Below are 17,197 nucleotides of genomic sequence, written 5' to 3' on the forward strand. Positions count from 1 at the left end.
GCTTATTCCTTCACTCTCCCACTTCCCTGGTCCTTCTCGCATGAACAGAGAGCAACAATACCTGAAGTCCGAAGGTGCAAAGAATTCGATGTTTATTGAGGTGAACTTCCAGCAAGCTTAAATAAAGTTCCTTTTTCCTTATTTTCGAATCCCAACTTACTTCCTGTTTGTCCCTAATTTATATAGTAATATTCTTAGCTATACCTTAACCAATCATTCTACTGAAATTTAACTAACCAATCCTAACATATTGTAACATGATTAGCTAACCAATTATATCCCACCACAATAATTAGATTACACCCAGCAAAATTAATTATACAGCAGACAGAAACAATCACAGAACCAGACAGAGATTATACAGACAAACAATAGCAAAGTGATTATAATGACAAAACAATACAGAAGTGAGGATTTCACATCCCAGCTATTGATAAGTGAGTTCTTGCCAGACAGGATGCTATCAAACTAAGTTTCCTTTTACATTTTCTAGGCACTTCCCTTTCTCTGGAGGTGATAGGAATACAATCCTGTCCTGATAAGTGCCTGACAGCTCAATAGCACCTTATTTCAATGTGACTAGTTTGGAATGTGAGGATGTGACTATTCACTTCCTAGCTTATGGCTGCCTCTGCTGCTTAGCCAAAGGCCTTAGCCTAAGAACAGGGCCTCAGACTGTCACAGTAAGAGAAGGACCTTACACTGGCAGACAGTGATTTTGATTCTTTCTTTTATACCTCTAACTAGCCAAGTGATAAGAATACACCTAAATTCTTAAAGTACAGACCTTTACAGACAGGCCTGAATATCTATATCCTAACAGATACAGAAAACCATGGCAGATGACCTGAGTAGACATTTCTTTCCAAATGACGAATGGGAGTTGGACTCTCATGTCCTCAACAAAATATTCCTAGCTTGTGGATTTCTAGAGGTCAACCTTTTTGCCATAGCAGCAAACACAAAGTGTAGGAAATTCTGTTTTAGATGGAGATTCAATTCCCAATCTCTAAGAGACACTTTCCTCATTACATGGTGTGATGGGGTGTGCTTCCTACACTGGCCCTGCAAGATTGGAGTTAGGCCAGGTGGGCCAAATCAGCTAATTAGTCTGCAAATGGGAGCTTTAGGCTGGAGGTAGCTAATTAATGAGAACCTCACGTGTGAGGGATAGGTGAGGCTTCTACAATAAACAGGAAATTGGAAGCAGAGGAGGGGGCAGAAGTCTGCAGTCACTCCCTGGGAGAAGGAAGGAATGTTTGGGGGCTGCAGAGATGAGTTGCCTGAAGTCACTCCCTGGGAGAAGGGAGTGAAAAGACTGGCAAACCTCGGGGAGTGGTGAAGGCAAGGATTTATGGAAGCGGCTCAGGGAAAGGCAGCAAAGTGCAGGGAACAGACCTTGGCTGCTGTGTAGAGGATCCCTGAACTGGAACCTGGAGTAGAGGATGGGCCCAGGATTCCCCTGCCAGCCACTGCGGGAGTGGTATAATGAGGCAGTGAAGAAGAAGACTGCCTGAGACTACTGGAGAGCAGGAAACTTCATACAGTTCCCCCCTTTGTCCCCTCGGGAAGGGGGAAACCACAATAGCGTTTGGAGGGCTGAGTAATGAAGAGGACAGCTGCGGGTCCTGAGAGCGAGAGAGGGGCTACGGAGGAGAAGCTAATGGGATGTAACCACTGGAAGAAGCATTGGCCTCTCTGAGCTAATCCTTAGAACTGCCAGGACTTGGCGCCATCCAGTGGTGAGTAGAGCAACCTGTTACACATGGACAAAGGGTATTTTCTGTGCATATCCTCCAACTCCATTGCTCTTAAATGTCCTTAAGATCAGAAAGGACTAAACCAAAGGCATTTTGATTGCACCAACTTTGCCAAGAAAAGTTTGCTTTCCTTATTTCTTCAAACTCACCTCTTGCCCTCTGTGGTGGCTCCCGATCAAACCTCGACTATTGTCTCAGCTTGTGGGTCCGACGCTTTACCCCAGTTTTAACGTCCTGCAACTACAAGCTTGGTTCCTTAATGGTTCTCAGGCCTAGAGATCACATATTCATTGGAAGTACAAAAGATACTCTTAAATAGCCGAAGGGAATCCACTAGACATATTTACCTTCAGAAGTGGAGAATATATAACCTTTGGTGTAACTGGCACCTTTTTTCCCCCATCCGGTTGTCTCTTTTCTCAGTCTTGGATTACCTATTGGAATTGAAAAATTAAGGCCTTTCTGTGAGTTCCGGCAAGGTTCATTTCGCAACAGTAACAGCTTTCCATATGCCAGTGGAAGGTTTCTAGGTGTTTGCTCATCCAACCATCACAAGATTTCTAAGAGGACTTATTAATCTTTTTCTGCATATTAGAGCCCCTGCACTGCTTTAGGATCTCAGCCTGGTTCTTAACTGTCTCATGAAACAACTCTCTTAACCATTAGCAATGTGCTCACTGTTACATCTGTCTATGATGAAGACAGCCTTCTTGGTGGCAATCACTGCTGCTTGAAGGATTGGGATGACTCTAATGGCAGACCCCCCCCCTTTACTTTGTTCTCCAAGGAGAAGGAATCCTTACAGCCTCATTGAAAGTTCTTACCTAATGCGTCTTCTGAATTTCATGTCAACCAAGCTAGTCACCTTCTGTTTTTTCTTTTTCCCTAAGCTGCATGAGTCTACACAAAAAGTCTGCTTTTTATATGCTAAATGTTGAGGGTGTTAGGCTTTTACTTGAACAGAGAGACTGCTAGACTCTTTGTTTCTGTAGCAGATAGACCTAAGGGAGTGCCAGTCTGGCAGTCTCCGCTCAGAGACTTTCTGAATTGATCTCTGGATGTATTATTGCCTGTTTCGGTTTTGCTGAGGTTACACCTCCCCTAAAAGTGACTGCATGCTCTGTTAGGGATCACAGTCTACATCTGTAGCTCTACTCAAAGATGTTCTGGTTGCTGAAATCTGTAGGGCTGCACCATGCTCCTCAGTGCCAGTGTTTTCCAACCACCAAGCCCTAATTCATGTTGCAAGATCGGATGTGGCAATAGACAACGCAGTTCTTTCTTCAGTAGTGGACTCTTTTCTGAAACTCCCACCCCCTTAAAGGGTTACTGCTAGGGAGTCACCAAAAGTGGAATACCCGTAAGGACGCTACTTGAAGACGAAGGAGAGATTTAGATAGTGGCATACAGAGTACACTTATAAAGTTTGCGGACGTTACCGAACTGGGAGGGGTTGCAAGTGTTTTGGAGGATAGGATTAAAATTCAAAATTATCTGGACAAACTGGAGAAATGGTCTGAAGTAAATAGGATGAAATTCAATAGGGACAAATGCAAAGTACTCCACTTAAGAAGGAACAATCAGTTGCACACATACAAAATGGGAAATGACTGCCTAGGTAGGAGTACTGTGGAAAGGGATCTGGGGGTCATAGTGGATCACAAGCTAAATATGAGTCAACAGTGTAACACATGTTTGCAAGAAAAGCAAACATCATTCTGGTGTGTATTAGCAGGAGTATTGTAAGCAAGACACAAGAAGGAATTCTTCCGCTCTACTCCGCGCTAATTAGGCCTCAACTGGAGTATTATGTCCAGTTCTGGGTGCCACATTTCAGGAAATACATGGACAAATTGGAGAAAGTCCAGACAAGAGCAACAAAAATTATTAAAGATCTAGAAAACATGACCTATGAGGGAAGATTGAAAAAATTGGGTTTGTTTAGTCTGAAGAAGAAAAGACTGAGAGGGGACATGACAGCAGTTTTCAAGTACATAAAAGGTTGTTACAAGGAGGAGGGAGAAAAATAGTTCTTAACTTCTGAGGATAGGACAAAAAGCAATGGACTTAAATTGCAGCAAGGGTGATTTACATTGGACATTAGGAGAAGCTTTCTAACTCTCAGTGGTTAAGCACAGGAATAAAGTGCCTAGGGAAGTTGTGGAATCTCCAATGTTGGCGATTTTTAAGAGCAGGTTGGACAAACACCTGTCAGGGATGGTCTAGAATCTAGATAATACTTAGTCCTTCCTTGAGTGTGGGGGACTGGACTAGATAACCTCTCAAGGTCCCTTCCAGTTCTGATTCTATGCTTCAGACTCTGTGATTCTTATATTTTTGCAGGACACACGAATTCTGGTTTCATGCAACAGGACATTAATTGACACCACAGTTCACATGGTGGTCCTTCTCCATACTACAAAAGTATTTTCAAATTTAACATATCTAACGCATCTTATTGTCTCATTGTTTGTGCTTATACATTTTAAATGGGTAGGAGTTTTCACTCTCATAATGTTTTGTTTAATTAAGGTACAGAAGTTCACAATGAATCATAAGAATTAAATACTATAGAAACAATATTCTATAACAATAGTTACCTGAATGTGTAAAATATGCAATTTAAATACATTTGTACATGCAAACAAATACATATCACATACCCATGTATTATAAAGGAAAAGACTGAACATTTATCTAGAGGGAGATTGATTACAACTGATACACTTCAAGCTCTCAATGTCTTTCTCTGTTCTAAAAACTGAGCTATTTTTTCTGAATTGGTAGAAGATGGAAGCCAGAATGAACAGAGAGAAGTATGACAGAAGGAATCATTTTGGTTTTATGAGATTAAAATGCTAATATAATCACTGTTGAAATAAAAATGTAAGAGCAGTATCAGTGAGTAATTTTCCTTAAAATTACATTTTTTCCATAATAAACCCCTCATAAAGTTTTTTGCCCATTTTCAAATTGCATGGTGTAGAAATTTGGCAGTAAAGTTGGTGGCTTGGTTGCTGTAAGTAAGATCAAATAACAGATTTCTCTTTTTAATAAACCAAAACCATATTGTAAATGTTAAGCCATTTTAAGTGTGGAGTAGCGAATACATGACTAGCTGTGCCTCAGTTTTCAGGATGAAAACACTTATTCTTTCTTTTTGATGTTGTGGGATAAAGATACTGTAGTTTGTTTCTGCAGTGTATTTATGACCTATGCAGAAATAAACCTTGGTGCCATCTCTAACTTCTCTCATGTATCATTATTTTGATTGTAGGCGACTCTTGAGTAGTGTTGAAAAGAGCAGACAGAAATATAAACCAGCCTCCCTCACAGTGGAATTCATCCCTTTCTTTTACCGTAAGTACTATTGAAAGTGTGTGTGTTACTGATTACCTTTCAAGGACCATATTTCTTGGTGCCGTAGTTCTAGTCCCACTGTAAACATTTGATAAGTGCCAAAAGCCACTTGCTTCCTTTCCAAGGTGAGGGCTTATTGACGTTTGATCTACCTCTTTTTGTACCAAAGAATTTGGCTTTGTTTGGAGTGCCATCATGCCATCATCATCCGTGGTATTGTGGACTTTCTTAGTGTGGATCATTCAAGCATTTTCATGGTGCAGCGTACCATATTTTAACAAAGAAATGGTCTCATGGCTCACCTACTGTCTCATTTGCTGTGGCACATGCAACCTGCCTCCAGGACATACAGTAATTGTAGGACACTCTACAAAGTTTTGTCCTGTTCTTCAAAGGTAGGAAGTACTATGCAAAAGAGCTTTGTGGATGAATGGCAACAGAATGTCCTGAACTCAAGGCTCTGAATTGTTAAATGCGCTCAGCTGCATGCGGCCAAAACATTTGTTGATGTCGCATAACTGCCAATAACTGCCTCCTCTGTTAGTTTGTATCTACTGAGAGATGAAACCTCCCATGTTCTGTTCTTGTCCGAGCTACTTTTTTTAGTCATCTCTTAGGCTTTGTCTACACCAGAAAGGGTTTGCATGACACAATTATGTCAGCAATGCAGGTGCAGCTTGTATCAGCAAAAATAGTTATTTTGCTGGTATAGTTTATATCAGTTCCCCAAACAAAATAAACTGTACTGGCAAAAGGACACTTTTGCTGGTACATCTGTGTCTACCTTAGCGCTTTTGCCGACATAGCTGTGTTGGTTGGGGAGGGTGATTTTTTTCACATGTCTATCTGATATAGCCATGCTAACAAAACTTTTAAGTGTAGGCCAACTGACTTCAGCCTTCTAAAACAGTTTTTTTCTCAGATTTTGTTCAGATAGTTCTTCCTATTAATAACTTACAACAATAAGGTTTTTCTTTTTATGCATAAATAAGAAAATGATATGCTATACATGAAAGTTTAAAAAAAAAAGCTGTATATGCAATGGATGTTCTCCCTGTTTTAGGCCCAGATTCAGGAAAGCCTCTTTATTCAGGACAGGGGAGACTGAATTGAATCCATTGGCGCTTAAGTGCATATTGAAGTGCTGTCCTGATTTGGTGCCTTAATGAATGCTCCCTTACATTTCTTTCTGATAATAAAATCAATAAATCCTTGTGAACAAATCTCCGCTGTTGCCCAGTTCATTTATCCACCCATCAAACTTCCTTGAATAGTTGAAGATGAGTTTTGTGTTTCTTCATTTCTCATAAGAAGGAATTGATGGTATAGGCAGTTACTGCCTATTATGCCTCCCCAGCAGGTAAGAGGAACAACTGGCATATGAGTCATATTCTAAGGTTGAGGTGTTTCAGCCTAATTATGGGCAGAAACCATGTATTGAAGAGTGGGGATCTGGTATAAATGCTACCTTCTGTAAACAATGATTGCAGGTAATTCTTTTTTTTTTTTCTTCTTTTTCTTTGTATGTATGGCAAAATGCACTAGTATGTAAGAGCAAAAGAGACTGCTTAGAATGAACTGGGAGAAATAAAAATAGCTACCAACACTTCATCAGGTTGGAGTACTTCTCCATATACTGTTAAAGTGGGCTGATGGTTTTAGTATATGCTTGGCACTAATGTTAAGCTAGTTCCTCTTACATAGACGTGTTTTTTATTTTAGCCTGCATTGAATTATTCTAGTATTTTTAATTTGTTTTTTGTTTGACTATTTAGGCTCTTTAAAAGTGACATTTTAACTGCTGGCTTGTGACATTATTGGAAGTTTCTTACAGGGCTAATTCCAAACAAAATAATCCTTTGTGGTTTAGGTTGCAGCTCCTCTGTGTGTCTATGGTTATTGCTATAGCAACAAGTTCCAGGTTAACATTTACTGCTCAGAAAAATTCCTAAGGCTGTTTGTAAGTGGTTTATGTCAAGTTACAGTATGAACAAAGATGCAGGAAAAGGGAACTGTGAATACCACTATTGCAATCAATAGTTTTCCCAGTGACTTTATAACCGGAGCAAGATCAGGCAGTTTGGGACTGTTTCAGCTGCACTGAAATCAGTGCGAGCCTTTCCATATTGGATTTTTTTAAGCCTGTTTATAAGTGGTACTTCACTTTCTTTTGAGGAGAGAGATTAAAAGATATGAGTCTCCTTATTTTGGGACACAAATCACTTTTTCTCTTATTTCAATAGAATGCTTTCAAGAAAGTGAACATCTCAAGGAAAGCCTCAAGTGTTGCCTGCTACATCTTTTTGGAGCCATTGTGGCTGGTGGACAGGTGAGGAGAATATTGGAAAATATTATAAAGTAATCTCAGCTATTACAACCTGTAGGGTTCATCTTCTGTTCCTCATGAAAATTTTATGGTTTATGGATTATAGGGTATCTATCAAAAGACAAGAGTGTATTGCAGAACAGACTGTATCAACAATATGAATATGGATTAGTTGGTTGTGTGTATTACTAGGATTGGGACTTCATTGTGCTTAGTGCTATGTTAGACTACTAAGAGACAGTTCCTGCCCCAAAGAGTAGTCGGGAGTTGTAATAACTGTATGCACGTGTGTATATGTGTCCTTCTTCCATGGACATAGCTATCGCCTCTCGTGGAGGTGAATTAACTACACCAACGGGAGAAAATCTCCTGTTGGCGTGGTAGCATCTTCACTGAAGTGCAACAACAGTGGTGCTGACACAGCGTTTTAAGTGCAGACCTGCCCTAAAACTAAATATGTTTTTCTCTGCTGGCACAATGAGCATAGTGTACTGAATTAAAGAAGTGTTTATGTCTGCTCGGTGCCAAGAAATTTAGAAAGGAGTGCAAGAATAGACTGGAATTGCATTGTGCTTCCACTAAATCATTTGGTCTGGCATTACTGAGGAAGGAATTTGAAGTATACCTGTGTAGCATAAGTGGCACAGAATATATGTGTGGGAAAGGGAAATGAGATCAGATGAGGAGTGGGATTAATCACTGATTTGGATTTGATTTGAACATCAGTCTCCTGTTCAGAATTTCTTGGATACAGCTTTGAAAAAAATGTTGCTGTCTGATTATGTGATGCTATAATGTGTCATGCCCATTCTGTCAAGTCATGTGATAAGTATTCAAAAGCAGCCTGCTAGCCGGGGCTTGGCGTGAGTGAGCACCATTTTAATTTTTTTTAAACAACTGACAGGAGGGAGGTATGGGAATTTCTTCTTTCTGTGCAAGTCTAGTCCAGTACAATCTGACTGCAAATTATAAGACGACACCTGTCGAGGCAGAATAAGGCACTTTGATGCTTACCCGGTTTATCTTGTAAAAGGTTAACAGAGAGCACTGTGTCTTTAGAATAGTAACCCAACCTCAAACAAAAACACCACCGGGAGCTCTGGAACAATGTGCAGAACAGAAGAGGCCTTAAAAAGAAAATCAATTCTCCGTGAGCAAAGAGAATTTACATGGTCCTTGCTCACCACTGTAATACAGTATGTACTCCAATCACAGATAAAGATTGCTCTGGGTAATACAGGAAGGCTAGTGTTCTTAAAATGTTTATCATTAGTTAATTTTGTTTTAGGTTAAAATTCTGAACTAATTGAGAAATTTGGGGATATGTGCAAATGGGGGTCTGTATGAAAGTCTGAACTTAAACTGTACTCTAAATTCTGCTATGGCAAAAGATGTTTTCCACAATAGAATATGTATATTATCAGTATCACTTTGAATAATTCAAATGCATACTAAAATTAAAAGCCTGTAACCAAAATAAGTAAACCTTTCACATTGAAATCAATGTATATTAGACATATGGCTAAAGAATATTAATTTAAAAACAGGAGAAAAAAAAATCCTAATCCCCCTCCACCCCACTCCAAACCGTGCTATTTCACCTTTAAGGTTACAGATTTAAACACCAAAAAGTCAAGATATGCAAAAGCTGAGGTTTAGACATTGCATACATTTATGTATAACATGAGTGGGTTAATATTACTAGAAAATTTTTATTGCATTTCTTTCAGAAATTTTTTATTAAAATATGTAACCCTAATATGTCATTAACAGGGTTTTTTTGTCTGTACATACATTATGTATTCACGATATATAAATATATGCTTTGAAGCCATTAGGCCTAATTGAGTAGAATGACCAGGATTTGGCCCAAAATATATATTATTCAACACAATCATAGTTGACTGAGGAGCTAAATTAAAAATGCTCTTATTAGTACTATATTTATTAGAGTTCAGATATCTTGCATGATGCAAAAATGAAACTTGTTGATTTTAAGTATTGGAAGAGGCTAGATATCCTCAGATTAAAGTACAATTCTTTTTATTGTGGATTTCAGAGAAATGCTCTTCAAGCCATATCTCCTGCCACCATGGAAGTCTTGATGCGTGTTTTGGCAGACTGTGACACTTGGGATGATAGGGATCCTGAGGAAGTGAGCAGGAAGGCAGAGCTGACTCTTAAGTGCCTGACAGAAGTAGTGCATATCCTTCTCACCAGTAGTTCAGACCAGCGGCAAGTGGAGACCAGTACCATACTGGAGAACTACTTCAAGTTGCTTAATTCAGACCATTCAGCATTGCCTAACTCCAGGAGATCCAGGCAGTGGGAGAATAGGTTCATTGCACTACAAATCCAAATGCTGAGTGAGTGATATATCCGGACAATTCCTCTAAATCTGTTTTGTTAAAATTTTCATAATTTTTTTTAAATGAAGTGATTTAAGCAAGTATAAGTATAATTATTCAAGTGCGGTTTCTCTGTTATTTAGGTAAGAAATTGAGAATTTTTTTGTTGTTGAAATTGATTCAAATATGTTCCAATTTGCTTTTAATTCAAAAAAATATTAATCAGAATGTACTGGTTACTTTTTGGCTTAAGGATGTCAGCCTACAAACAGTTTAGGGGCAACAAAAAAAGATCAGAAGATCTAGTACCTGTTATGGACTTCCATTGAGAAGTTATTTGACAACAACTTCCACACAACAGTATCTGGGAGATTTCAGTTAACCCCTATAAAAGGGATAAAAAGGGAATACCTGGAATATATGAGCGATTCCAATGTGGTAGCTATTTGTAATTTTTAGTTGTGTAATTGGAATTATTGCACAGAACCACAGAAATATAGGACTGGAAGGGACCTCGATAGGTCATCTAGTCCAGTCCCTTGCACTGAGGCAGGACTAAGTTTTATCTAGACCATCCCTGACAAGTATTTGTCTAACTTGTTTTTAAAAACTTTCAGTGATGATTCCACAACCTCCCTAGGTTGCATATCTTAGATGAGACAATAGTCTTATACCATAGGATATAATTCATTGGTTTGCATTCATTTATGATTTGTATTTTTTAAAGTTGATGTAGAGAATGGGAAGACGTAAATAAGGGCATTTCTTGCCCACCAATACTTGCATTTTCTCAATGTTTTGATATCCGTGTGAGATGATACTGACTGTTGGCAAATGAAATAGGACTGCTTCAGAATGTTGAGGAATAACTGGCTGATGAGGAAGCAAATATTTATACATGTTTTAAATAAGAAGGCATGCTTTTTATACACGTGCAAATGACAGTGATTTTAAACTGAGCCTCAGAACAATTGAAGCTATTCTGTAGCTGAAGTTTCCTCCAGATACACAGTAGACTACATGTTGGTTTCTGCTGCTTCAGAATGTTTTGCTCAAGGCCTGGTGTTTTATGCTGGAATTCACTTCCTTGTTTATCAAAGCATTCATCATTTTTAAACTGCTTCTCAGTGCATAAAATTTTTCCATGGAGCCTTCTATGTAGTGTTTCTAAATTTGTCAACAGTATAATGTTAAAAAAAAATGCTTAAGGATTAGTGTAACTATTTATTTTTGTGATTTTTATTTTGATAGACACCATCACAGCCATGTTAGACTGCACTGATAGGCCTGTTCTGCAGGCCATTTTCCTTAACAGTAACTGCTTTGAGCATCTCATCCGATTGCTGCAGAACTGCAAGGTACATTTTTTCCATAATTAATAACTTCTTATTTCTGATCTCAGCAAAATGTCGTGCTTCTTGTAAGAGTTCAGTTTTGTAAATCATCTTTGTGTCTTGGCTCTAAATTAAATATAATCCTTGTGAGTATCAAGTATGACTTGTACCACTGACCTGGTGAATGTTTCAGAAGCTATAAATATGTGTAATTTATGAAGTAGAAGTACATCTTGTCTTCAAAATATATTAACCATAATAATACAATATGCTTGTATTGATGATAAGGCACTAAGTAGTGAATGCTCAAATTTCTCTTTGAGAAATGCCTGTATATACTCCTAATCCGTCTCTAACTTTTGTTTAGCTTGGTGTCAAAATCAGTCTTTCATACTATGAGAAGTCACTTATAACTGTTAGCAGATGGTGGATTGATTTCTAATTTCAGGGATGCATTTCTCCATTTCATAGAATCGTAGAAGATTAGGGTTGGGAGAGACCTCAGGAGGTCATCTAGTTCAACCCCTTGCTCAAAGCAAGACCAACTCCAATTAAATCATCCCAGCCAGGGCTTAGTCAAGCCGGGTCATAAAAACCTCCAAGGATGGAGATTCCACCACATCCCTAGATAACCTATTTCAGTGCTTCACCATCCTCTAGTGAAATAGTTTTTCCTAATATCCAACCTACACCTCCCTCACAGAACAAGGAGTGAAGGTCTCAAGTTGCAGTCATCTACCACCACTGAGAACAGCCTAGCTCCATCCCCTCTGGAACCCCCCTTCGGGTAGTTGAAGGCTGCTGTCAGATCCCCCCTCACTCTTCTCTTCTGCAGACTAAATAAGCCCAGTTTCCCTCAGCCTCTCTTCATAAATCATGTGCCCCAACCCCCTAATAATTTTCATTGTCCTCTGCTGGACTCTCTCCAATTTGTCCACATCCTCTCTGTAGTGGGGGGCCCAAAACTGGACGCAATACTTCAGATGAGGCCTCACCAGTGCTGAATAGAGGGGAATAATCACTTCCCTCAGTCTGCTGGCAATGCTCCTACTAATGCAGCCCAATATGCCTTTAGCCTTCTTGGCAACAAGGGCACACTGTTGACTCATATGCAGCTTCTCATCCACTGTAATCCCCAGGTCCTTTTCTGCGGAACTGCTGCTCAGCCAGTCGATCCCCAGCCTATAGCAGTGCATGAGATTCTTCCATCTTAAGTGCATGATTTTGCACTTGCCCTTGTTGAATCTCATCAGATTTCTTTTGGCCCAGTCCTCGAATCTGAGTAGGTCACTCTGGACCCTATCTCTACCCTCCAGCATATCTACCTCTCCCCCCAAGTTTAGTGTCACTCGCGACTTTACTGAGGGTGCAATTCATCCCATCATCCAGATCATTCATGAAGATGTTGAACAAAACCGCCCCCAGGACCAACCCCTGGGGCACTCTGCTTGATACCAGCTGCCAACTAGACATCGAGCCATTGATCACTAGCCAGCTTTCTTAAAAAAAAGAAAAAATAAATAAATCACTGGTGTTCAGTTGCAAGGGTTTCAGAATATTTGGTCTGAATTCCTGCATAGCTGAGATTAGGAATGAGTTTAATTGGTTACAAAATGCTCTTCTTGGACGCCTTTTCTTTCTAGAAAGGACATAGTATTCATATTTCCTACTTTCTCTGGTTCCATATTAATCCCAGATGACCATTGATTGTAAGCCAGTGCCTTTCACTGAAGTTGTTATGCTTTTATAAGATAAATTTTTCCCAAATAGAAAAGGACATAAATAGGAATACTGCTTAACTTCCTGGAGTTTTATATTTCATTTCTATTTTGTCTTCACAATGCATGTTGTTGACGTGGCTGTCTTGAACACTTCTAGATAATTTCATGCTAGCTAGAAAGTGTGAATTATTGTACAATATTCCATTTAGTTAGAAAATATTTGAATGCAACAGTACTTTAAAATGCCCACGTGTACATTTTGACCTAGTCTTTTTTTCTTTGATTTAAGTCAGGGACAAAATTCTGATTGACTTCAGTGGGAACCGCATTGAGTGTGTTGTATAGTTTGTGTTTTTAACTTCTTTTAAAAGTACTTTATTTGTCCTTTCCAATGTTTTTTGCACTTCCTTTTGGGAGTCTGTACCTGTTTCTCTACTAATCTTATACTCTTTGCAATGCTGCTGTAAAAGAGAGATTTATGTTTTTCTAGTCTGATTCTTACATTATCATACAATGGTATTATTTAGCTGGTTCATGGGCACTCTAGGCCTGCTCCTACTCCCATTGACGTCAAACTCCCATTGACTTCAATGCCAGCAGTATTATGGCCTATGTTTTAACCATTCTTCTCTCCTTGAATTTCACTCTACCTTTTTGTCATCAGAACTGTTCACCAAGTTACATCTCTGTATTGTATATTGGCTTGTATATTACTATTATTATTACATGGAGGGTTTCTTTGGTGTTGTCAAATTTGTGCAAGTGGTTTGCTTTTTTACACTCTGAATGACCCCAAGGACAGGGTCATGTGTTTTCCACAAATAGTACAATGCTCTTCAAAGGCTGACAACAAAGATGAAGTCAGTTGTAAGGTTAGTACATTTCTTTTGTCAAATGCCTCCACTAACAAGGTAGAATCTTGCTAAAAATAATTTTCCTCATTCTTGAAAATCTGTCACACTTCTGGGTTCGCTAGTGACACCCCCAGTGTATAACACCACAGATAACAGAAGAGTCAGCAGTTGTTCTTGACACAATAGAATGTGTTGTGTGTCTATGAACCTGGAGACCAGGAGACTTGCAGAGAGGGGAAGGAGTGAAAAAAGAAGTCAAAACTGATATCTATTGTGAATACTCCTAGGAGCCACATAATAGAGGCATATTTCTGATCTTACCTCAGAATTGTCTTCAGCTTTGCAGATCGTCTTCAGAGAAGATAGACGAACTTCAGCTAAAGAATTCAAAGCTTATGGAAGAGAGAGGTCTTCTCTTGACTTTTTTGAGGGGCTGGGGACCCAAATCATGAGGTTTTTTTTTTGAAAGCTGTTTGTCCACTTCAGATGTTGATCTGAAACCCAGTTTATCTGATCTGAAGCCCAGTTTATTCAGGAGTGTCCCCTGAAATGTTGAGGTAACTGAGGTTTCACTTTATATCTGTTGAAAGGAGTTTTATTCGTACACTAAGAACATCTGCCACCACTTCTTCATATATCTTGAACATTTTATATTGATGGGAAACTTTGCTTAAATATAGATCAGATTTGGAGAATAGCAGTAGTTACTATGCTGAGCCTTACGTGGGCTGAAGAAAACATTATTATTCTATGAATCATCATCTGGATACAAGAATTCAAAACCAGAGAGAGCCATGTACTTGAGCATTTTAATAAATACATGGTTTTAAAATCTCTAGTTGCTTATTTTTCTCATTATATATCTGTTATGGGAAATGAGTTAGAATGAGTTTGTTTTTTCTATGTCTATTCTTGCCTCCTGTTCATAATTTATCTTCAGTTGCTAATGCTCTAATTCTCTCAACATATTATAGCTATTCTGTAGTGTTACCAAAAGTATAACAGCTTTGGTCATGACAGATGCCTTTCAAACTAAGCAATGTTTCTAACTTTGTGGGGTTTTTAATACTTTTGTAACACAGAGTAGTATCTTTGATTGTTGTCTTGTGTTTGCCCTTGATTACTGAGTGGGGTTCCATATACTGAACACACAATCTTCAGTGAGCACAAAAGAAGTGGTTTTAAAAAGTAGTTTTTCACGTACCCTTTCATTTTTCTGATGGATAATTTTTCTCTGAAATGTGACAAGCTGTCAGTCTCCTCTGTTTTCAGAAGTCTTTTTTTAATTACTTGGTCTGATAAACTATGTATTTCTAAGAGCTTCTTAACTTGCAATCTAAAAGCAGAAGAGGGCAAAGCTTCAGAATAGATACAGCTTTGGGTGACTGAGTTAAAGTTCTTGCCAAGCTGCCAACTCATCTGGATGACTGAAAATTTCCCACCATCCTTCCAGTCTTGAAGATTGTGTCCCTCGCAAAGCTGCTGCCATCACTATCTCTGGATTCTGAGTTGTTGATTTGCAGGCTTCCTTAGATTGTTAGTGTCACTTAAGTCCTCCTACAAGATGAAACATAAGTAGAGAAACTAGGAGGCTGTGCTTCCCCCTTCCCTTTGTGTTTCTAACGTCTTACAGTCGTCCCCCCTCCTTTTTTTAATGTGAATGTTGAGAGCCTCCAGTCCTGCACTTAGTCACCATGCATCTAAGAACACTGGGCCAATAACAAAAATAACTTGTAATTAGTACCATTTCCGTGTCTCAGCAATTACATCTTTTGTTTTTTTCTGGAAAACAGAATAAGCTAATGAATATTTAACAATAGTTTGATGTAATATTGGAAGAATTAACAAAAGACTGATATTTGTTAAGAATTGTGTAACTCACCAGTGTGAGATCATGTATGCTGTATGTGAAACATAAATTCATCCCAGGCTTCACGATAATAGCTGCAGGTAATGTTTAATATTCCTCTTTCCGTTATTCTTGTCTCTGTTTCTAACAGCTGTTTTTAAATGCTAACAATAAGGTGGCAGACAAGAGTGAAAAAGACCTTGCCAACAAATTACTGACCGAAATGAATGGGGACCAGGTACCTACACAATTTTGCTTCACTTGAAGCCAAGACAGAGTAGCAGTCAGTGGGAAAAGTGATTCCTGTACTTTACCTTATCCAGATGGATGAATTCTGACTGCTGCACAGACCTATGCTTGTTGTCTTTGGAAAGTAATCTTTTATGATAAGCAAATTACACCCATGACTTCACATGTATGGAGATGCTTCAAGTTTTAAAAATATTAGGTACAAATTGTGCTCCTTTTAATCTGAGGAGGGTGAAGTACAGGAATAGAATCCCAATATCAATGCTATCAACCTGGTGGTGATTTCGTTTTTTCTTTTTTGCTTCTTTGTCTCCGCACGGTGGTCTATTGGGTTCTGGGGCTTTGTTTGTGAATCTGTATGGTTGTAGTTGATGTCCTGATTCTTTGCTTGTCATCAAGAACAGATGTTCACAATACAATGGACAGGCTGAATGTGGGAGGTGAGAAGAGTCTGTTGTCTTGAATTTCCATTAGCATAATGGAAAACATCAAATGCAAATTCTTATTGTGCCACTCCGTATAGTAGTATGGAGGATGTTACTGATTTGTTCTCATTTAAATAGATAATGCATTGCTGAGCACAGGAAAGTATGTAGTCTAGAAATCTTGATTCTGTTTAAAATAGCCAATTCTATTGGTAACTCAGTGTGAGGATCTGCATGTAAACATTTATTCACTAACATTGTCTTCTGATTTTGACTTCTCATTGTCCAATATGCAATATAGTATTTCAGAGACTGTAAGGTTGACCAGTGGAACTATGCAAATGAACAGACTCCATGTGACAAAGGGACCTGCTGGTATATGGCACATAATTTTCTGTTAATAAATTATCATGAAAAATATCAGTATTCAGAGGAATTAACTAATAGAAAACATAAAAGGGAAAGGATTATTTGAGACTCATTGGGTTTGGAAGCAGTGTTTCATCCTCTGGGATGGATGTAAGAGACGATGAAGTTATTGGACTGTGCTGGTATAACTAATCACTTCTAATGTGTGTGTGTGTTGCTTTGGTATGTGCAGGAGCCTGCACTGAGATTAAAATGATGATCATCTCCATTTGTTTAAAGAACTGATTGTCAGAAAGCTATACACTCTGCAGTGCACACATACAGTACAAGGGGTTGGTTACTTCCTTTTCCTCCCTCCCTCTTGAGATTGTCCATTAACAGCATGAGGAAAGTTTGTACATTTGTCCATCAGAACCTTTTACTGTAATGTGTGTGAATGCTTCTTTCCTCTTCTTGAACTACATGGCTAGTTTTCTGTCATTGTGTCCTTTCTTGTAGGTTGTGGTGTCATGAAATCCATGTTGGTGGGGAGATGATTGTAAAGCATGTTAATTAACTTTGGTTTTCATCCAGGCAGAAGTGCGCAGAATATCCTTCAGAGC

General features: G+C 38.8%; 1 protein-coding gene across 6 annotated transcripts in view; it reads left to right on the forward strand.

Annotated features, from left to right (window-relative positions):
- NBEAL1 (neurobeachin like 1) overlaps positions 1-17,197 on the forward strand; it is a 126,838-nt gene that overhangs the window by 30,405 nt on the left and 79,236 nt on the right. For 5 of the 6 annotated variants that reach the window (XM_073306480.2, XM_073306474.2, XM_073306478.2 and 2 more), the window contains exons 7-11: positions 5,038-5,120; positions 7,364-7,449; positions 9,506-9,812; positions 11,046-11,152; positions 15,704-15,790. In XM_073306480.2, coding sequence (XP_073162581.1) covers positions 5,038-5,120; positions 7,364-7,449; positions 9,506-9,812; positions 11,046-11,152; positions 15,704-15,790 — 670 coding nt within the window. The remainder of the gene's footprint in view (positions 1-5,037; positions 5,121-7,363; positions 7,450-9,505; positions 9,813-11,045; positions 11,153-15,703; positions 15,791-17,197) is intronic. The other variant, XM_073306479.2, reaches the window with a different exon arrangement.

Source organism: Lepidochelys kempii, chromosome 11, assembly GCF_965140285.1.
Source record: "Lepidochelys kempii isolate rLepKem1 chromosome 11, rLepKem1.hap1, whole genome shotgun sequence".
Lineage (NCBI taxonomy): Eukaryota > Metazoa > Chordata > Testudines > Cheloniidae > Lepidochelys > Lepidochelys kempii.